The 23,153-nt window shown below is 38.6% G+C and overlaps 1 protein-coding gene across 1 annotated transcript in view; it reads right to left on the reverse strand.

Moving 5' to 3' along the window:
* LOC140737102 (laminin subunit gamma-1-like) overlaps positions 1–23,153 on the reverse strand; it is a 52,049-nt gene that overhangs the window by 3,168 nt on the left and 25,728 nt on the right. Inside the window, exons 6-21 of the mRNA XM_073063280.1 lie at positions 23,015–23,137; positions 21,750–21,939; positions 21,219–21,331; positions 18,810–19,031; positions 17,829–17,999; positions 14,743–14,976; positions 13,664–13,839; positions 11,140–11,296; positions 10,082–10,287; positions 8,393–8,469; positions 8,164–8,301; positions 7,346–7,490; positions 6,215–6,364; positions 5,102–5,216; positions 2,364–2,563; positions 1,359–1,517 (exon numbers count right to left, since the gene is read on the reverse strand). Coding sequence (XP_072919381.1) covers positions 1,359–1,517; positions 2,364–2,563; positions 5,102–5,216; positions 6,215–6,364; positions 7,346–7,490; positions 8,164–8,301; positions 8,393–8,469; positions 10,082–10,287; positions 11,140–11,296; positions 13,664–13,839; positions 14,743–14,976; positions 17,829–17,999; positions 18,810–19,031; positions 21,219–21,331; positions 21,750–21,939; positions 23,015–23,137 — 2,576 coding nt within the window. The remainder of the gene's footprint in view (positions 1–1,358; positions 1,518–2,363; positions 2,564–5,101; positions 5,217–6,214; positions 6,365–7,345; positions 7,491–8,163; positions 8,302–8,392; positions 8,470–10,081; positions 10,288–11,139; positions 11,297–13,663; positions 13,840–14,742; positions 14,977–17,828; positions 18,000–18,809; positions 19,032–21,218; positions 21,332–21,749; positions 21,940–23,014; positions 23,138–23,153) is intronic.

Below are 23,153 nucleotides of genomic sequence, written 5' to 3' on the forward strand. Positions count from 1 at the left end.
ACACTGAATTTCTTTGGAACAGCCCAAATGCCAGTGTATCCTTTCTTCAATGATAGAACCAAAATGCACAGAACTTGAGATGTAGGCTCTCCAGTATCCTGTACATTTCATTTATCTATTTGATTTTATTTAGAGATACAGCTTGGAACTGGGGCTTCGAGCAACCCACCGATTAACCCCAGCCTATTCACAAGACAATTTACGATGACCAATCAACCTACTAACAAATACATCTTTGGGGGAAACTGGAGCACACATGGGAAGGAATGTACAATTTGTAAATTTGCTGTAGTAGTGTCACGCTAACCGCTTTGCTACTGTGATGCCTATTAATTGTAATATTCCTTTCCTACATATAAATTCCAAACTTTTTTCAGAGAAAGCTGAAATACTATTTGCCTTCCTATCAGCATGTTATTAGTAAACTTGGATCCCTTACTCTTTTCCCCTCCACCATGTAGTTTATATTCAGTGAATTATAAATAACTGAGGATCAAGATCTGACCTTGGTTTGTAAAAGATCCATATTCTGAATCTCTATCTTCTGTGCAATAACAGACATTTAATTCATGTAAACATAACTGTATTTCTATTACCATGAGCTCCAGCCTTCTATGTGGCACCTTGTCAAATGACATCTGAAAATCTAAAACACATTACAGCTACATGTTCCCCTCCATTGACTCCACTTGTTACATTCTTGAAGAGATCAATCAAATTTGTGAATGCCCATTGAAACTGACTGAAAAATCGCAGGAGACCTCAGGCAAGCTCTGCTGTGATGCTACTCAGTTCTCAATATCCCATCCGTACTTTTCTATCAGGGACTTAAACGAAGAATAACGTTGAAAGGAATGTCATCAATTACTGAGTGACACTGCAGTATAAAGCACAGGAAGGAAGTTATGCTGCTCCAGAGAAAATATCAGGGAACCTTTAATCCTTTTGTTGCAGGCCTTCCATGTAAGACTTTCCTTTAGAGAAGGGGAGATGGTAACTAAAGAATTATTTCCGTCCTCTGTAATTCTTGGTGTATATTTATAATTATGGTATTCCTTGTTCTGCCTAGGTATTACTGCTGAGCTGCAGCTTTCAGAGAATATCTAGTGGGTTAACAGACTGAAAGCATTAGTGACGATCCTACTTTCTGCAAACTTTACAACACTTCAGGACTCATATTATCTCCTATCAACAGTTTACTGCTAGACTGTTAAGGCTTATTGCATTTTCTTCCCCAGAACTACAGACTTCTCTTCTTAGGCAAAAAGTAGTGAAATCTCTGAAAGAATTTAACCTCACTAATTACGTATACAAGTCCAAATTGAATGTCAATTAGGAGGCATGAAAAATAATCTTACCAACTCAGCCATCAATGCATCTTCATTCACAGCTCTCTGCTTATTTGCCAGTTCAGTCTCTAGTTGCTTCAGTTGCCCACTTTTATCCATTGCATCTTGGTTCAATAGCATGGCATCATTTAATGTAACTTCTGCATCACGTAGCGTTTGAAGTGCCCTCTGTCAATGGAATTAAAACAGGCACACATTGAAATTTATTAACAAAACTAGAAAAGTCTTTCAACAGAATATGACTCAGTTTTCAGCAGTTGCCAGTCACTGAGGTGAAAGATGCATCCTACAAAAAAACTATTGATGGATTATTATAGTGCAGGAGTATTTTCCCAGTCATATTTGTTTAATATGTCAATCATATTTCTGATGTAGACTCATTTTTCTAAAACAAAGTCTGGGCAGAAATTATTCTGCAGTACTTAAATGTAGCTCACAAAATTGATCAAATATTTTACAGAACATGATGTGCTCTGTTTTAATCTTGGAAATGTGTCCATGCATCACAACTATTCTGGATTTTGTCTAGTTTTGATTGCAAGTTAGTTTGACATGTTGGAGTTCTGCCAGATTACTTTAGCTGCAAGAGAAATATTTCCAACAGCTTTATTTTCTTGTATTATTTTTAATTTCCTACAATTTTCAGCTCTGTCGATGTCGGCAATTTACGCTGAAGTATGACTGCACAAGCCTAGACAATGTCCTGGCAGTTAAATTACAAGTCTGAGTGCAACAAGTCTTGATGCACTCCTCACTCTGGATGCGCATAAGCATATTTTATAATTCTTCCAGCAGCCTGGACTGCTTGTGTTGCGAATAATGCCCAGGGAAGGAACGAGAGGGGGAAGACTAATCACCTAGGGAGAGCACCTCTGCACTGTTTGACTGTGGCAATTAGTTGGAAGGGTGAACAGCAGGAAGTGACGGAAAGAACAACAAAGCACACTAATTACAAAAGTTGTAAGATTTAATTTCACTGACAGATGCAGAGTTGGAAATTAACTAAATAATTACCTCCTGCATATCATTGGCGATACCATCTGCCATTTCAGTTTTTCCCTTGGCATCTTTGGCCATTGTTAACGCATCCCCCAGGTGATTCTCAGCCTGGTCAGTCAGTGTGTTGGCCCTGTCAATGGTCTTTTTAATATTCGGTATTTTATTCAAGGCATCTTCAGCAGCTGTTTTGTTGATGACCACACGTGTGTTGAAGTCTGTAATATCAAAGGAAGCTATGTATAACTTATGTTATCAATTGAAGTCAGCTGTCTCTGCTGCTGGTATTGGGTGTTTAAAACTGAAGCTTCCAACACACACAAAATGCTGGAGGAATTCAGTAAGTCTGGCAGCACATATAGAGGATCGACATGACAGGCCAAGACCCTCAACCCGATTTGCTGAGCCCCTCCTGCACTTTGTGTGTTGCACAGATTTCCAGCACTCAGAATCTTTTTTTGTTTCTGAAGCTTCCAAAGCACAGAATGGTTTGAGCATAGCCTTGCTTGGACAACAAAGTTTAGGCTCTAGTAAAAAGCCTTCAAAAAGCAGGGGTGATGGGAGCAAGACAGGTAGGAACGAAAGTATGACACTACAATTGAAAAGCAACTCCAGCAGAAGTGTGATAAGCACAGTGTATATTTGATAACACCTATTTTTTAATTTATTGGAAAAGGCGCAGCATAGTAGGGTGTCTCAGTGAGGCTAAAGCCTGGACTGGAGGCACAGAGGCGTGGACTGGAGGAATGTTGGTGCGAGGTAGGAAAGGAACTTGTTTGGCTGTTTTTGTTGTTTAGTGGCTTGGTGTGTTCTGTGTTTTTTCTGCCAAGCATCGTGGGCAGACTATGTCAGTGCCGGAATGTACGGTGACACCTGTGGGCCACATCCTTGTGTATGCGGGTTGTTACTGCAACTTTCACCCTATGCTTTGATGAACGTCTGATGAATAAATAAATAAATCTGAATCTGAGGTGGGACATGCATCTTGTGCAATGTGGCAAATTGTGAAAGGGTGTGTGTAGCATGAGCTGCAAGTTTTGGAACAGCAATAATGGAAGTCCCTGTGGTGCACAAATAGAGAACTCATTTAGGGAGTGGGTTACACCATTGCCGACATAGACTGCCAGACACCCTTAATTTCTCTGCACTTACTAACAGAGTTTCCCTTTTGGATGCTTGGGGGCATAATGGATCTCAGGAATTATGTGGGAGTGTGTCTCCATGAGTGGCTGACCTTCACACTGTGAGAGGAAGGAAAGTGAGAGGGCAACACTTTTCCTGATTGTAGTCACTTGAACCGGGTGGTTGGTTGGTTGCCTTCCCAATCCCAGGATCAAGGATGTCACTGAAGGGATCCGTAGAGAGAGGGTGAAGGACCAGAAATTGTGTTTCGTCTGGGAAGAAGGGATGATGCCCTGCAAGCTGATCCTTGGTAAGAGATGAAAAAGCAGGATCTGTAAAGTAATGCTATGAGTGCCATATTAACAAGTACAGAAATGGGAGGGTACAGCAAATGTTAAAAGGCCAAGTTAAAATGACTATACCCGAATCCACACTGCATCAGCAGGAATACTGATGAATTAGTGGTATGAATAGTTGCAAATTGCCATCATATACATACCGGTAATAGCCTTCACCCAATAGCGATTGCAGGATGACCAAAGCTATGAACTGAATATTCCAGGATATGTGACATTTAGGAAGCACAGGCAAAAAATGAGAAGGAGCTGGGTTACTGCTGTTAATGAGCAATGACAACACTATAGTTGTTAGGAAGGATCTTGACTCCACCAGTCAGGGGTAAGTAATAGTATCACTTAGGTAGGCCGAGGACATCAGTGAGAAAATAGTCACACTGAGGGCATGGTATAAATGAGAAAATTAGAGGTCCACATGACACAAATAATACAGCACTCAAGAAAGATGGAGTAGATGCTAACAATGTAAGGGCTGAAATCATGCATTTCTAGATGTGTGCTGTATATTGAAGAATCAACTAAGTGGCTGATTATTTAAAATCTGATATTTTGCAAAAAAAAAGGTTAATTAATAATGTTGTAAAGGATCCCTTGGAGGGGGGAGATTGTATCAAGTTAACTTTTAGGTGATGTAGCTCAGTCTGAAGCCAGAGTTCTCAAACTAATCTAAGGAAATTAATAAGGTACAAGAGGCAAGTTGGCTGTGGTACATTGGGGAAACTACAGACAATGGTTAGCATTTAAAGAAAATTACATGATTTACAACAAATATACTTCCATTTTAGGCAAAAATCACTTCAGGAAAAGTGTTCCAACTACAGATGACAAGAAATATTAAATCTAAGGAAAAGACAGAGCTTCCAGGGGAAAAGAAGCAGTTGGCATGAGAAATTAGAGTGTTTCAGAATACATCAAAAAAGGCAAAAAAAAAGAAATAGCTTATGGGAGTAAACTATTGAGAAGCATAAAAAAGACAGTAATAGCATCCATCAGTAAGTAAAAGGGAAAGAGACTTTCAAATGCAGTCCTCAGAGACAAAGGCAGCAAGTTTCATGATGGGGAATAAAGAGAAGAGACAGGAATTAGACAAATACTTTGTGTGTGCTTCACAGAAGAAGGCACACATAAAAAAAACCAATGAAGTACTGGAGCGCCAAGGGCCCAGTGTAAATGAGAAAGCAAAAAACATCAGTTTTCATTTTAAAAATACAACTGAGGATAATGAGCCTGCAAACTGATATTTATTTATTTTTGAATTCACAAAGGTTGGTTGCATACCTCTTAAGTTGCTTATGATCCGATCAACTTGCTCCAGTGTGTATGACCCTTTTCTGACGGCCTCTTCAGCCAAGTACTTAGCGGCATTTGCTCTGGCTTGCAGTCTCTCAGCTGTCTACAGAGATAAACAGTCAGAATGTTACAGTCAGACCCAGGAACTAAAAGAAACCCTTAAATGCAAAAAAGTCAAATAAAAACAAAATTTAAAGAATGCTGCAAATACTCAGCAGGTCAGGCAGCATCAGTGGAGAGAAACGAGAATTAACATTTCATGTCAAAGACCTTTCTCAAACTGGGTACTTTGAGTATTCTCTTTTTTGCTTCTGATTTCCTGTGTCTGTACTTTCTTTCTTTTTAACTAGTTTCCAGTCTCCAGACATATTTTACAAATATGTACTGGCATCACAGAACTTTATCTAAAAGACATTCTCTCACATTTTGGACATAAACATCAGTGCAAGAAGTCTTGCATTATTTTGAGTATTAAAAATCATAACATTCTGACCATTCCCAAAATGCATATTCATTATAGCATAAACACCAACGTTATACAACAATAGCAGATTTGGAGATGAATATTTGGAAGCAAGTAAAACTAGTGTGTTAAACTGCTATTCAATCTCTTCTGCCTATGGAGAATACATCCCAGAAAAAAAAAAGGAGTCCATCACATTCAGTTTCCTATTATCAATTCCGATTTGCCAAGTCTTAAGCAGTGGTGCAATTTTAAAATAAAGTTCAGGGTTGTACATGGTGACATATAATAAATTAACTTTGAATTTCATAATATCTATCAGCATCTGAAAGCAAGAAGCATACATGCAACATTTAGTGCAAAAAATGTAGCTGTTGTTCTAATCGAGTAAACTTACAGCGTTTATCAAAAACTGTAGATGATCTTATTTTGTGAAGGAACCATGAATGGAGCCTTAACATTACTTTTGTACATTACAGCTGTAGGGCTGAAGACTTACAATATGCTATGGGCTAAATTAATTATGTTGGTATGCCAAAATTTACAATGACATAGTTCTTCTACTAATATGGATCAAAGCAAATCTTCAAGACAACTCGACAACCACTTCACCATATTCACAGTTGTTAGATACTTACCATTTCGTCTATTTCTCCTTTCTTTAAAATTCTCGTGATATCTCTCTGGAGATCACTGATATTATTTTTCAAAGTCTCAACCAGTTCAAGTTTTTTGTTCAGTTCCGATTCCATGGTAGCTTCTTTGTCTTCCAGTCGATTTGCTTCATTCTGATGAGGAAAAGTAAAGATTTTATTCTCATTTTGATTTCATCACATTAAATTCTCAAATATCCAGCTGTATTCATGGGACAACTTTGTTGTTCATTACAATTGTATTCCCAATTGCTCCTTATTCCCACTTTCATAGTCTGACTGGTTCATCTGGGTTTCTTTCTGAGCAACAGAGATGGGAAAAGTGCAGGAACCTTCTTGATCCTATTATTGCAGTTAATTTGAAATAAACTATCGGTATCTTTGAACTGAAACACAATCTTTTCTCATTCAGAAGGTGCCCTGTGTAGGTGCAGGGGGAGGTTAAATTGTTAGAAGATCCATCATCCTGAATCAATACAAGTAATTAATGATAATAGAAATATTATGTTCATTAAGATATTCACTTCTGAAGTATCTTTTTGTTAACGAAATGGTTTCCTTTCCCTGCCCAAAATGAGATTGTAAGTATGAGTAGGTGAGTTATCCACTAATTCAATGCTTCAGGCTTGGTGCTTTCTTTACAATCAAACACCAAAACCTGTTAATTACAAAGTGATCTGGATGCTAATATTAATCCTCCTGAGGAATGGGGCACTGAAGTCAATTCTGAATCCCAAATGAAATCAGTTAACACACCAGCAGCTAAGGATCTCACCTGCACTCTCCTAGCTGGTCACCCGAGGGTGGTGCTTTGATTAAATGGCCCATTTGGAGCCCTTACAGAGGGTCAAGAATGCAATCCTTTTCCCACTTAAGCAAGGAAAATGGCTTGAGTAGCTTCAAAGTAATTGATAGTTGATAAATAATTACTATTAAGTCTGAAATCAAATGTATCATCTTTTGTTTACTGTTTTCACTGCTTCCAAAGCCACCCTGTGATAAACTGAGAGATTTCATCTCTCGAATTATCTTCACACACCAATCAAATTCATCAAAGGTATGGATGTTTCTCCCTTTCCCCTTCCCTTGATCAACAGACTCAAAAACATAACCTACCTCAACAGATGATATATCAATTGTAAGCAAATTGTTCAGCTCATTATAGTTCTTCTTGGCCCTCTCACTGCCTCTCCGTGCTTTTGTAGTTATTCTGTTTGCTTGTTCTTCTAGATCCGCTGCCATGTCACTCTTCTGTTTTGATCTAAGCAGAATGAAATCTCTTAGCATCATGTTTAAAATACCACCACATAGTCGAGATGCCACTCTCAAAACAAGTTGTCTTTGCTTAATTCATTGTATGAGACAGTGGTCCACTGATTTATTATGTACAATTTCTTTCTTTTTCTTGCTTTACATTGTAACTATGTTCATTCCCATATTCAAGGTATAGTGTAAAATTGCACTTAGCTGTCTTCAAATGATCTTGCTGGGGTTGTGACTGTGTGTACTATAGTCTTCAGTTACTTTGTAGATAAAGAATCCTTATAGTTACCTTCTACAGTTAATAAAATTTCTAAAATATCTGATGGAATTTTATGAAAAAAGTAGATTGTTTTGCAGACCAACAAGCGCCTGCTGTTTTGGTCATGAGTATCAGTTAAGACTTAATTCTAAACTTATCCATCTAACTGTTCCTTGGTTGCTTTATATGTGTTACAGCTATCACTACAAGACCCAAGTACATTTTGCTTTTTGGGATTTGCAGCATCACTTTATCATTTTAAGCATTTTCACTAAACATCAGTTGAAAAAGGGAAGAATTGTTATTTCCCATTGTATGTTGTAGTCAGTGCAGTGAGGGATAGAGGTGTGCGAAAGTATAAAGTGTAAAGTAAGTGTTCAGATATCATTGATGGAAGTTTGCTTCAACTTACTGCTGAGTTAGTAGCTTGATGGCCTCTGTGGTTTGCTGATCTTCTTTGATTGCTTGAGTAATGACTTGAAGGGCTTCGAAAGCAGACGTGTTGGCAGCTCCACTGAACCGTTCAATGTCCTCTGCATCTTTCTGATGCCTGAATAAAAGAACAAAATCGAATGTTAATATTCCTCTTTGAAGGCATGAAATTAATTTTTCAATGGGATGCTTATAAATAGACCACATACTTATCTGCCAGTCTACGAGCCTCATCTGCCAGAACACTTGGGACAGTGCCTCCACTAGGATTTGTTGGCAATGACGGCTGTAAGAAATAATGTAACAGTTGTCAACAAAATCTAATTTTCCCAATCCATCCTCAAAACTTTGCATCCTGCTTCCAGTCGATGCTGTCAAATGCCCTGTTTTGCTCTCCAAGTGCCAATTCATAGGGGAAAGAAACTAATGTTGTTTGAGTGAAAGTCTGGATTGGCATCGACATCCCTTCCGACAGTAACCACAATTTACCGATCAGTAGCCAAAATTGCAGGATAGATTTTCCATCTTATACTGCAGTGTTAATGTAGTTCAACAGCAGTTAATTGCAGTAACAGTAGAGATTTGAGCTGATCAGGGACTGAGTCCAAATAACTGCGATCCATTGTCTGTGTCAGCTGAGTTACTGGGAAGCTCTTTCTTTCTTTAATCTTTGAGCAGCTATATTGTTCAACACTACATTCACCCAGATGTCCTTTGGTTCAATTATATCATATAGTTTTCCATGAAGGCTTGCTCATTAAAAGGAGTTATGACACTGAAGGTAGATTAGGGGTTCCCAACCTTTTTAATGCTATGGATAATACCATTAAACAAGGGGGCCACGGATCCCTGGTTGGGAACCCATGAGGTAGATACCGATTCTTCCAGCTGCTGAATTCTGAGATATGGTGTCAGGATTAGTGATTAGCCATCTAAGATCATGTAGAAAAGAAATTTCCTTCTACAAAAGATAATGCTTTGGAATTATCTATCTTAAAGGGCTCTGACTATTCAGTCATTGATTATATTGACTGAGATATTCAAGCCTGAAAGTGATAGATTTTACTTTAACTGAGAGAATTAGAGAATCCAGGAAGAGTCAGCAAAGTAAACTTGAGGCATTGTAGGGACTGTGTTCTCACTGAAAGGTAATGAATGCTTACGGTGTCATTTTGCTTATTCTGCTTCAAATTCTTACACACTGATGACATAATAGCGAATTGGTGAAGGACTCTGTCATAACAGTAGGCAGTGTTATCACATGTAGCTATAATAGTGATTATTTCATAACAAGGTTACTCAAGTGTCTTTGCAAGATACTGCAGCATTGCTAGAAACAATGGTGAAACATGAAGCTGTGTCATTCTAAAGGGTTATGTTCTAGCTGGGGGAATATGTCCTACCTGGGAATTGCAAAATAATGAGTAACTGAGTCACAAAAAACGACTAATAATATTTCATGGGATTTTGTTACAGCAGTAGAAGTGACAGTTGTACCTAGGGATTGAAATAGTAAGTGTGTTTCTGTGGTAAACCATGTATATCTGTCTGGACACGCCCCTCTGCTGACTGCTCCTGTGGCTCCTCCCACAGACCCCTGGATAAAGGTGATTGTGTCACTGCTCCTCCCACAGTCATCCGGCATGGACGTGCTCCGTTTTACTGCTAATCAAAGCCTTTCAGTATTTACTCTACTTCCAGTCTTTTGGAGTTATTGATAGTGCATCAGTTTCCCATTTGTCAGGGTACTACATTTGGGGAATCTTAGGGTTTTGAAACACTGGGGCTGCCCTGTTTGCATTCCTGATTTGGATACCAACAATGACTATTTTGCAACAGACAAGATTTTATTTTAAAATAATGAAAATTTTAACCTTTTTAATCTCATGAGGACTTACCATTTGGTCCATTTCTGTCTGGCTTTGCTGGATTTTTGTCCTGACATTACTTAGCACACTATCCGTGTTTTGGACTCGATCTTCATAACTTAAAATCAACCTTCTAATCTCATCAACAGATTTCCCAATGTTGTTCAGGCGATAAGTCTCGGTGCCCAGCTTATTGTTTAAACTTTTCAGTTCATCGAGATTATTTTCATCGTCATCTGTAGAAAGAATCGGATCTTTACTGCCAGGGCTAGATACATTATCTTCTTAAATTTATGTCTCTTGCATGCTCCTACATATGGCAACTCTGCTCGTACCATTGTGGTATGGTACTGTACTACAACAATGAGGAAAAGTTCAAGTTCAATCCTTGCCAAGTTACTTGATCTCACCAGACTAGTCATTTTAAAAAAAAAATGCTGACCAGTTAAACAGATCAAAAACTCAGCCAGCACAGAGAGGAGCCCATGTTTATCTCTATAATAGAAATGGGCAAGAGAGAGTGCAGAGGAGCTTCACCAGGATGTTGCCTGGATTGGGGGACATTAGTTATAGGAATAGATTGGATAGGTTGGTAGGTTGAGGGATGACATGATAGAGGTAAGGTTGTTAAAATTTAAAGGGCATAGGCTTAAGGTGAGAGGAAGGAGTTTTGGAAGTAGATATGAAGGGAAAACTTTCCTTACACAGATAGAACTTGATATCTGGAGTTTGCTGACAGAAGAGATGGTGAAATCCAGCATTTATGTTATGTGGCACAGAAGGATCTGGACAATGCAGGCAAATGTGATTAGTGTAGATGGGCAAAAAGATCAGCATGGACATTGATGGTCTGAAGGGCCCTGTTCTATGCTGTATGGCTTTAGGACTCTACAATATTAGGTGGGGACTAGGATTTGTTGGTTGAGATGGTTTATATAGCTGACTAACTTGGTGAACCATAAAGTGCAGCCAAGTGAATGAGGTACTTTAGGGTAGTCAGTTCAAAGGGAGGAAATGAATCTGTTATATACAATGCAATCAATAAAGTTTGAAGAATTTGATGCATCAGAGTCAAAATGTGTATTTACTTTCAATTTCTTTAGCCATGGTCATCATTTTGTGGAGGTCTTCTGATGCTTTTCTCATTCTTGCCTCAAAGTCCTTGTCATTCACTGGCCTCCCATTTGCTATCAGTTTTGAGATGAGAATTTCCAGATCTCTGATGACATTCTTGTGTTTCAATATCTGATGGATAGAACAGAGAGGGAAAATAATTCATCTAAAAAGTCCAACAATCCATTGCAAGTACTTCTTATCATCTAAAAGCTCACATTGTGAAATGAGAATCATTCAAAATCTACCTATCTTATCTGTGAATGGATAATAACTGGGCAAAGTCAGAGGCCAACTGGAGAGACAAATATCTCACACTGGTGAAGTTGGAAATGATGAAAGAGGTATTTACATAGCAGTGCCAGCAAACAAATCAGAGGCATCTTCTTATCTGATCTGTGGACTAGTAACATGGAGTTAAAACATCCTGAGTGATCTGCATGCCTTATTTCAAAACTTCTAATTTTAACTAGTTTAACAGAGATCCTACGCAGGCATTTGAAGAGCATGGGTAGAACATTGCACAAAACTAAGCTTTTTATTTGAATGATTTAGATACAAATTAACTTCATGTTGTTCTCTGCCAGTAATTAGGAACGACCAGGAATATAATCTAAATGTAGCTTCAGGATTGTATAATAATCAAAGCTTCGGTGTTTAGAATGCATCAGTGAAAATATTAAGCAGTATGGTGGAAATATTGGTCATCAAAGGGCTGGGGAGGTGGGTAGAGGCTTATTTGATGGTGGTGATAGTAATAGCTCTTTCCATTCATTTGAAGTTCACTTCTGTTGTGCCTCTGGCTGTGCAAGTCTTAAATTTTCTGTTAGCAATGTTTATGCCTCATTTTATTTTGCAAGATATTCTGTTTACCTGATCCACTCGCAATCTTCACCTTTATTCTCCTACACTCAGTGGCTTACAATTGAACACGATTTCAGGAGCACAGGACATCCAAGGGAACACATTACTGAAATCACTAAGTTACAGTCCATGCATAACAATTAGAGTCAGCCATTAGGCTCTATAATGAGTCAGCCTAAAGCTTGGGAAGTGATGACCCTCTCCTGTTAGACAGTTATTAACCTCTGTTTATCAGAGCTCTGCTTATCTCTGTTTACCACACCCTCATATCATGGACACCTTGTGCAATAATGTGCAATAGCACCATCACTTATCTGGTCAGTGTAAATGTGCATCCATTACTGTATAAAATTACAGTAATTCTTGCACTACCATCCTATCAGTGTGAACTTGGCAACCTTATAAATCTTGTCTTTGACTTGTAAATCTTGCACAACTTTTTTTTAAGGTAACTTTAAAAAAATTCTTTCTTACTTTTCTTCTAATATTTTTATATCTGTGCACTTGTAATGCTTGTGTGACACTGCAATTTCCTTAGGGATCAATAACTCAGAGGGCTACAGGTAACCCTAGGTAATTTCTAAAGTAAGTACATGTTTGGCACAGCATTGCGGGCCAAAGGGCCTGTATTGTGCTGTAGGTTTTCTATGTTTCTATGTTAAAGTATCTATCTAACTATCTAAAATGACACATCAGAAACTGGTGTGGTCCTGCCTTTGACCAGTTTCCAAAACTGCAAGATAGTGAATCTAATTAACAGAGCCAACTGATGTTTATTGAAATTTACTTTCAAGCAAAATAATATTTGCTATAATCACCTGGCTCAAGAGTCAATGCATTTCCTGGAAGTGATTTTCATGACTGCATTGAACACTGATAATTGACCTTAATGGAACAGCCTAGATGTCATTGAGTCAACACCTATCCATGATAGAAACATTGAGGGGAACAGTGGCAATGTGCATGATTGTTAATATATGCTCCAAGATCACACTATCACTTAAATAGCGGTCTTGAATCTATCACACCTTACAAGCTTCTTTATGGTAAAATTGTTTGTTCTATAATAATTATAACATACTGTATATGTCAAATTATGAATATTTAGTACTTCCAACTTGTATTTTCCTCCCACATTCTAAAGATGAATGGGTTATTAGGGTGTGAGCATGATATGTTGGCACCTGAAACTTGGTGACACTTACTCGCTGCCCCAGCATATCCTCGGACTGTGTTGGTCATTGTCACAACGATGCGTATAACTATACGTTTCAATGTTTTGATGTACATGTGACAAATGAAGCTAATCTAATCTTATTTCTGAATTAAAATAAAATCTTATCACATTAAAATTTCAAAGGTTTACAGAGTGATCCTTTACAGCACATGTGGTATGTATACTGTAAACAGGCTGATGCCTTTAATCTTTAGTTTCCATTTTTGGACTCAAATTTCAATATTTTACACATTCCTTTTTTCAGCAGAACATGCCAGTAAGATCAACACTTAGGCTGGCATTTTCAGAAAGCAATAATTTTTGTCATAAGCCTTGCGCTTAGTCAACGCTATCAAAAGTATTGAATATACAGTAAACAGTATCTTCAAGCTCTTGGGAACGTGAGAGCAGATGCCTACCTTGTCTTTTACTGATAGGTAACAGCCAGGGCAAACCTCACAGCCTGTGGTGCTGTTGTAATAAGTGTTTCCCGCACACTGGTTGCATCGATCTCCAAAAACTCCTGGCTTACAACTGCATGTCCCATCAGCCCTGCACTGTAAGGACCAAGAACCTCTTGGGTCACAGTTACATGCTGCAAAAGAACATTATTTTTAATTAAGGTCTGTTCCTTCACAATACCTCTCAAAAGTTTAGAGAAAACCCGCAGTAATGGAATATGGAAATCAAAGCATAACAAATGTCTCATTCCTTTATTGTAACACAGCTATTTTGTTAATGAAACAGTTAATCTTACATGCAGGCAGCCTCAGTTCAGTCACCTTAATAAATCCATTGACTGTGGGGAGAAGAGCGTTTGCATTTCGTACAATATATTGCCTAATGTTGCAAGGGAGAGCACAAAAATGTGGGGAAGTTTGCTTGTGAAGTTTATAACCTTGAGTTTGATTTATTTTCCCAGCAGCCATTTGCCCACTCATGGTCTTTCTTACCATCCCCACCAGTATTTTATCTTGATTCCCACTAAACAATTCTTGGCTTTTTCTACAGTTGAGCATATTTAATTGTATTTAAAAGAATATGATTACCACCATTGAGCAGCCATTTGAAAGTTACCAGGAGGCAAAGGGATTTGATGGTACAGTTTGTGAGGAGCTCTGTGGAAGGAGGCAACCTTTCTTCTATTTAGGTCCTTAACACTTGGTCTCTTAGATTAGTTCTGTGCCTTGTCAACAAATCCCCAGAAGGTTATCTTAAGATGGTTCTTCCCTTTGCAATAGCTAACTGCTGAAAAACTGAGCTCATTCCAAGCTAGTAGGAATATCTGCCAAGTGTGGATAATACATCACAATCCAGCAATGTAAATAAAGAGAACTTCTAACTTAGCAGCCTTAACTTAGTGACTTGATTAGAAAAAATTGAATCAAATGAGAGCAAAGCTAACGAGTGTAAAACTAACCTAAAGTTCTGTACATTCAGTGCATTGAAATTAATTGCATAAAGACAAGTGCATATAAAATTTTAAAGCATTTCTTACGCTTGCACTTTTCCGATGGATTAGAGGCAAGTGCATTTCCATAGAATCCAGGTTTGCACCTCTCGCAGTGATGTCCCGCAGTATTATAGAGACAATTCCGACATTCCCCTGTCTGCTGGTCACAGCTCCCGATTGAATTAGGATCCACGTTATTGTTGCATGCACAAGGCTTGCAGGGTCTGCCTGCTCGCGGCTTTCCAAAGTACCCTTCTTCACACATTTCACAGTGTTTACCTAGGGAAATGGTGCAATTAGATCAAGGAATGAAGAGTGCCTGTGTTTGAAACTTGAACTTTGGTGTTCACCAAACACTAGTCAGTCTTAGTCAAAGCAAGTTCAAGTACAAGTTTAATTGTCAATCAACCAAACACATGTATGTAGCCAAACAAAGCAGTGTGTATTCAGGGCCAACACAGAGCATATACCATATATAATATATACATGTAGTTATGATAGCAGAGAAACATACAGTCACAAAAAAATATAGCCCGAGTCCCTGAGTGGCATGGCCTATAAACTGATGATGCATGGGATGTTATGCTGGAGCCATTGTTTCCTGAAACAACCAATTACTTTAATCTGTGTTCTTTTCACATACAGTAGATATGTTGTGTTATGTTAAATTATCAATGCAGAGTGGTTAATCATTTGTAATCTGAATACTAATCTATGAATGGGAAAAGTTAAACTCATCACAATTCTGTGTTAATTTAGTGACTAGGAAAGGATTTGTTAGGTATGATTTTGGTGTAGTGATGGTGAAATTATTTGCTTCATTGTAATTCTTTCTTATGGTGGTAAATCAGGAGGTACTTTGTTTGAATAAATGATGCAATTATTGATAGTGTTATAACAGGGAGATCTAGTATATTCAATACATAAACTGATCTACAGTAATAACTAGCTTCACATAGCGATAATATCTCAGGAACAAGATTGATGGCAAAACAAAAATATTAATGCCATAGCATTTAGGGAGATATTAAAGCACTTCCAAAGTGTAATCAAAATGCAGTTTATATGGAGCATCTTAAAGGAGGGAAAAAGCAGGATTGGAGAGAATTCTAAAGACAAGGAATTTCAAGATATGGTTGTTAGTCAAGGGGCAATTAAATTTGGAGATATAGAAGAGGATAGAAGCAGGGGAACTCACATCTCTGAGCTCATAGTAACAGAGAGAGTGAAATTCTGGGAAGATTTGAATGCAGAAGATGAGACTTGTGTAACTCAGGTATTAAGTCAAATATTAAGAAAATGATTCGAGTAGAATGCATGGAAATGTTGGGTCAACAGCACTGGGCTAGCTCAGAGATGGCTAACCAGAAGCATAAAAAGAGCAATAGCATGTGTTGTGTATGCAAGTGGAAACTTAAAGTTATGGTGACAATTTCAGCAACAGGTTCAAAACTATCTGCCACAAAGCAACAGGTTCAACATGTCAAGGAAATGGGTAGAGTCAGGGAATCACGATCAAAGAGTGTGAAAGGAACCCAAGACAATGGATCTAGTTTTCCCAATACTTAGTTAAAGGAAAGGAGATCTCTGCACATCCAATCCTAGATGTTAGTCTGACTATTTGGAGGCTCAGGAGAAGTGATGAGGTAAAGTCTTTATCATCATTGCATGTGTTGAAATCAGTGAAGAGGATCTGTCATTAGATCACGGAGAACACCAGACTACATCTAGACAGATGGGGCTAGAACAAGAGGAACATGTTCTCAGCCAAACTAAATGATGATTTGAAGTACTGGAGGAGAATGGTGTGGTAAAACTTGTCAAAGGCTGTGGATTAGTTGAACACTAATTAAAGCAAAAACTAATTAATGCTGGAAATCTGAAGCAAAAATAAAATTTTGGAAACACTTAGCAAACAGGCACAAGCTGTTTTTTGTTTGTTTCCAGCATTTATTTTTTGTTTAAGTTAGTATTGCTATGCCTGATGCTATAAAAACAGGTAGAATAACAGTTACAAATCAAGTATTACATAGGTTAATTCACTTCTGGATGCAATGAAACACACTTCAGTGTAATTTACTGTATCTTCCAAATAAGGTTTTATCTCAATTCTTCATCACAGGTGGTCCCTCAGGATGGAGCTTGCATGATTTCTGAGCTAAATGAAGTCTACCTCAGATGATGTAGAGGTGCTTGATAAAGCATTTGATGGAGGTGTTGTGTACTATCTGCCACACTCACTTGGCCTTTATGTAGTTACAATGAAGAATTAATGTTTCCAGCACGTTTACCATTTTCAGCGCTCAAGGGTCAGGAATTGGTGAGGATTTTACAATTTTTTTTCAGAGAATGTTCCTTTATTGTTTACTGATAATTTCTTGCTATGATGGAGTTCAGAGTACAATGTCTGCTTTGGGAGTCTGGTGTCAGGTATGCCCAACATAGCCATTTGAGAGTAATTGGGTCACCATTGCTGGGGATGTTAATTACCCAGTCAGTAGATTTGGAAAATACTTTAAGAGATCATTGGTAGTATCTCTACGGTTCTTCTTGGTGCCATGTCAGGATCTCTGTACTCCAGTAGACATGCCAGGTTTGATATTATGAACATCTAACACATTTATTCAGACAGCCATGATATTTCACTGGAGGTCTCGGTATATTTAATCATTGATTGTGTTTTTAATCTGCCAATGTCTTGTTCTGGACCTTTACTGTTGAGGGAGATGGGGGTGGAGTTGGGTAGGACAGTGCTGTGCAATGGGACAGACAGATAGATGACCCATGTTTATGGATGCTTAGACCAAGGCCCAAGCTGGACAAGTTAACAATAACTTAAGAGCTGGGACTTTGAAAGTATCTTGAATTTACAGCTGGAAATGTTTGCATTTGGAAGATGTTTTAAGAACGTTATACAACACAGCTTGGTATAATGGGTATATTTTCTTAGGACATTCACATACAAGATGGATAATGTTATATGGCTGTGCCACTTATTATAAATGGTTCTGACCTGAGATATATATAACAGTGTCTTTTCTGAAGTACTTTTTGTTGTGCTTCTTTCATGTGCTCTTAAAAAAAAAGCAACTTTAAGACATTTAAGGTTGATAGATGTAGCCAAAACTTACCCATTGTTTTATCTGGACAGCCCACACATATAACCTCCCTTGTATCTGGTGCCACAGTGCAACCTGTACCTGCAGGACAAGGGCAGACACTACACCCACTTGGTTCAGAAGGATTAAGGTAGTAACCATGTGGGCACTGGTTTCTGGATTGATCATTGGTGTAACAGGAACCTAGAATGCAACAGAAAAATAAATTAACAACTTGTCGACTGGACAAATGGGCATTTTCCCTTTTTTTCAAAATAAACTGAATGAACTTCTGTTTAAGGCAACCATATGACACCAAGGCAGCTGCCTTCCCTTGTTGTTCATTGTTTGTGTTAAATATTTAACTACATTCACACAGTCTTTCATTGATCTGTGTCCCCACTTATTCCAACTAAAATTTAGATATTGGCCCTTTTCCTGGCAACTCAATTCTATAAGAGCTAGAAACATTTTGGATAGATCCTTCCCATCCTGTTTCTGACAGAGTGGCAAAGGCATTCTCAATGTTGAACTTGGCACTTACTAAGTGTTACTCAGTTGTTCTATTGACATCCTTGACAAATTGACCAATGGGAATAAATAATAGTAAAATGACATCAAATATCATGAAATATTGATCAGTCATTAAAAGTGTGCAATGCTTCTTAAAAGATTGTAGGTAAACGTTAGTTTTATTTAATGTCTACTGTTTTATAAGTGTAAGCTTTATAAAAAGAAAACCAAGAACATTAAGACATTAGCACATTTCAAATTGATGGATAGAGCTGAATTTTATAAGTGGAGGTCAGCATGCAGTCACAACAATTATTGTGTATTTAGCATAAGCAACCGGAAATGAATTTCTGCCCTTGTGTATTTCGGTAGCATTCTATAGGAATTTCTCACCCGGTACTCTACTTTCACAAAGAGTCCCACAGGTGTTTATTAGGAGAGGTGTAGATAAAAGTCTACCATTCCAGAGTCTATTGCAAGCCGGTCTATCAGCAGACTCACCAGTTTCTGGGTCACAGGTCTCACTGGGGCTTTGACAGTTGCATGGCACACACCGGCTGAAGCTTCTGAGATGATGGCGTTCCCTTGTGTAACCTCCTGCACATTTCTCACAGAAACGCCCCTCATGACCTGTTGGACACGTGCACTTCTCTACCCATTGAGCTGGTTTTCCATTGCCGATTCGGGCGGTGTGCAGGGCTACATTATCAATGTGGCCAGGACCTAGAATACAAAGTATTTAGTTTATTCTCAGTACCATATTGCTGAACTGTTATATGTTTCAATAGTTTAATAATGCTGAGACAGTGCTATACTTATACTCAATATGCTGACTGCTTGTGAGTGCATTCAGTTGTGCTTTTATAGTGCCCTTACTGAGCAACTTAAAGCGGTACGTCTAAAATGCCCTTCTGCATTCAACATTACAAAATAGAAATGAGGAAGGCAAAGAACAAACACGAGGAAATCTGCAGACGCTGGAAATTCAAACAACACACACAAAATGCTGGTGGAACACAGCAGGCCAGGCAGCATCTATAAGGAGAAGCACTGTCAACGTTTCGGGCCGAGACGTTGACAGTGCTTCTCCTTATAGATGCTGCCTGGCCTGCTGCGTTCCACCAGCATTTTGTGAAGGCAAAGAACAAGAATCCTTGTAACAACACTGATGACCGAGCACGAGTCACTTGGTTCCTAAGCTTGGATCATCAAGTGCAGTTTACCTGCACAACCTGAACATGTTGATATTTCAGATTTCCAGAGACCTGGCTTAAACCTAATTCTTGTCCAAGCCCTTCGCAGAGGCTGGACAATGATATGTCAGTTATGGGTCTAGAAGCGTTGAAAGTCATTAGCTGCCTCTTTGCTGCCATCCACAACTCTCAGGAAGATAGTAGGGTGTCTGTAAATCTTAAGCAACTCTCAAAAGATGGAATCCAATACTTGTTAGATTCCTTGAAGGTTGCTGAACCTTCCTCATTTCATCCAGATCTGCTTTATCTGGTAGACAAGTCCATCCATTCCGCTAAGGAAATGTCCATTGGTACTTCGGGGGAAATGGAAGGACTCAAAGCAACTCAGCCTTTATTGGGGAAGTACATGGAGCGGCATAGAAAAGGAGAGGCCCGTTATCATGGCTCATTCCTCATCACTGTGGGCACACTGAAGAGGAAAGTCAGGGATCACCAGTTACCGAGCAGCAGCAGGAATGGCTGGCTCATTTTGTTTTCTTCTAATCTGGATCAAAGCGAGTGCCATTTGTGCTGACAGCTGAAATTAATGTGCCCAGGAAAAGCAGAAATCTGGTGTAAGGGTTCCTAGTCATACAATCTGGCAATGGATTGCTCAGCAAGGATATCAGAATCAAAGGTACCACGTTTAAGTCAAAATTGCACTTTATCTTCTTTCAACATTGCCATTCCCATTGAAAATATAAGCTTTTCTATGTTAAAGAAGTTGTTAGTATGTGCAGCTTGCCCAAAGATTCCAATTTTTATTGACTGCTAAGCTTATACATTCAATAAACTGAAAAACAGGGAAAAAAGGATAGAATTATATGAAAAAAAAACACAAAAAATGCTGCCAAACGACTTCCATTTTTGATGAAGGAGCATTGATCTGTTACAGGAACTATTTTCCTCTTTGCAGATACTGTCTGAAGTGAATTTTCTGTTTTTATTTCAGATTTAGAGCATCTGCAGCTTTTTAACATATGACACAAATTAGTAAAATGTTGCCTCAGACCTTCAGTGACCCACTTTCAGTCCTGGTGTCCAGTGCCGTCTGTGTGGAGTTTGCATGTTTTCTCTGTGACTATGTGGGATTTCACCTGATTTTCTTGCTTCCTCCCACATCCCAAGAATGTGCAGATGGTAGATTAATGGGCCATTATAAACTGCCCCTGGTATGAAAGAGAGTGGCAAAATCTGGGAGTAGATGAGTTGAAGGTGGTGAAGAATAAAGCAGGGTTAATACCTAATGGTTGTTGCAAAGAAGCGGGCCTAAACAACTATGATTTTATGGCTTAAAAATAAAAATAAAATAAAATGCCTATAACATTGGCTTGTGCTAATGCTTTTTTTTGCTGCTTTAATATCTTTGACATCTGATTGAAGTTAATTAGTAGCTGAGAAAATATCCACTGAAAGTAACCAAACTGGTCCAAGTATCAGCACGGGAACAATTGATTGGGACCATCTGCCTGAGTATAATAGCTGTGATTCGGTATTAATCTGTTGACAGATGAACACAAATGCTGATTGATGCTTCAAACATTTTACATCTGCTTCACATATTCACCTAGACCTTTGAACATATTTTGGTTGTACTTTGATGAACTGATTTGCTTTTCAATATTGTGTTTCCGACATTTAATTTACCCCAGCTCAAGGGAGCTTTACATGGACTTACTCCGCTGGGTGTAGGTACCGCGGATTTTGATGGCCCTGAGATCACTGAGCACCCGCTGGAACTCAAAAGAGGTTATAAATGGCTTCCATCCATACTCCAGACCCTCATGGAGCCTACAGAAACAAAAGGAAATTATCTAAGGTAGTCAGATAGTCTTACATCATTTGGTTAATAAACAAAATATCATCAGCAAAATTTTACAATCATTTAGGACAGTCATGACTCTTAATAACAAATAAACAGTAAATGGTTTATTCTATCAATTCTTTAAACATTACTACAAAGTTAGTTATATGGCCACTGTAAGAGCTACCTTCTGTTAACATACTGTGGACTTAATGATAGTTGTTCCCATTCAGTCCCAATAAGCACTGTGCCTCAGTTCACGACAGGGGTATTCACTGGGAATTGTAGATGGTGCTCATTGTGGTGGAGGTGATTTGGTCTGGTTTTATTTAATCAGGGTTGGGCAAGAATTATTCATCAACTGACCTTTGAAATACTTGTTATCCTAATATCTTTTATATCTACCTGTAATTATATGTCTGCTTGCTTGTGGATGGCATCGGATTGTTTTGTGCGTTCACTTGTGCGGTTAGTGTCTGACTGGCTCCTTCCAGGATCAGGTCTTCCACTGATGGGTAGGCACCATTCCTTTCCAAGTAGAATGTGAAGGAGAGATTTTGCCCATAACTCAACATCTGATTTCCAAGGAACTTGGCTGAAGATGGAAAGAAGTGAAAAATGAGAAACGATCTTAACAACCTACATAATAGCAAGCTGAAACAGGCCTTAAAATTGGTTCTATTTTCAGTTCATAGTTATAAAAAATTCAGTTTTTAAATTATTTTTCTTATGGCATTTATTGCGAAGCAGGAGAAACAGTGAGCCATCCCACACTTGATCGCTGTTTTCAGTTACCAGCTGGTGAAGTCACAACTGGGTTGTGCACCATTAGGAAAATGCTGTTTTTACCTGAAGAGGCCAAAGGGTAGCCTTTCAAAGGGAGACCAGCTCCCACCTGATTGTTAAGACCTACACAGCACCCTTTTGCTAATGCGCAGCAGCCTGCAGCTACCCAAGAGATCGGGGTAGGAATGGTCAATATGGCCACTCAGACTGGCTCCATCTGTCAGTAAAATCATGTCTGTGCCAATCTCAGCAACCCCACGTTCCTTGCAACCCATGATTCCCCGGTAGTCCAATAAACTGTCTGTCTCAGCTTCATATGCAGTCAGCAACTCTATGTTCAGCTTTCTGGGGTAGAAAATTAGAGATTCATATTTCTCTGAGGGAATTCCTCTGCCCCTCTGTCTTAAATGGTCAAGCCAATATTCTGAAACTTAATTCTATATTGTTGCCTTTCACACAAAAATCTCGCATAGATGTGTTATTTATCTTCAGCTAAGAATGTAAGAAACAAAATCAGTATCAGTAACGAATTGTGTCAGCTGTCATGGTCAAAATACTGATTAACATTACAACTATTACTAGTAGCAAAAGTGGAAATCCACCCTCTCTACATGTTTGGTAAAGTATTGACAATTAGAGTTACGGGCTCACAATCCACTTGTGACTTTGCAAAATTGAAAGTTGCTGATTCCTCAAGGGAGCTCAAAATTAATCAAAAAAGCAAAAGTGTTTGAGTAAGAGAACACAACGTTGAATGATAAGAGCATTCTAAGTGCTGAGTTATTGCATGCAATTTCAGATGGGCGGTTTATCAAAGCATGCATCGTATAAATGAACCAGAATTAACAAATTACACAAAGTGCCTGTAATTGCTCTCATCTCACCTGGAGCAACAAAGTATACTGGGTATCCATCTTCAGCCTGAACAATAATGTCACGAGATGATGATGATCTCATGAGAGGGAGATCAGAACCCCAGCGATGCTGCGCTTTCCAGTTTTCAGTACCTGTGTACAAACCAAG

The sequence above is a fragment of the Hemitrygon akajei genome, chromosome 12 (assembly GCF_048418815.1).
Source record: "Hemitrygon akajei chromosome 12, sHemAka1.3, whole genome shotgun sequence".
In the NCBI taxonomy this organism is placed as follows: domain Eukaryota; kingdom Metazoa; phylum Chordata; class Chondrichthyes; order Myliobatiformes; family Dasyatidae; genus Hemitrygon; species Hemitrygon akajei.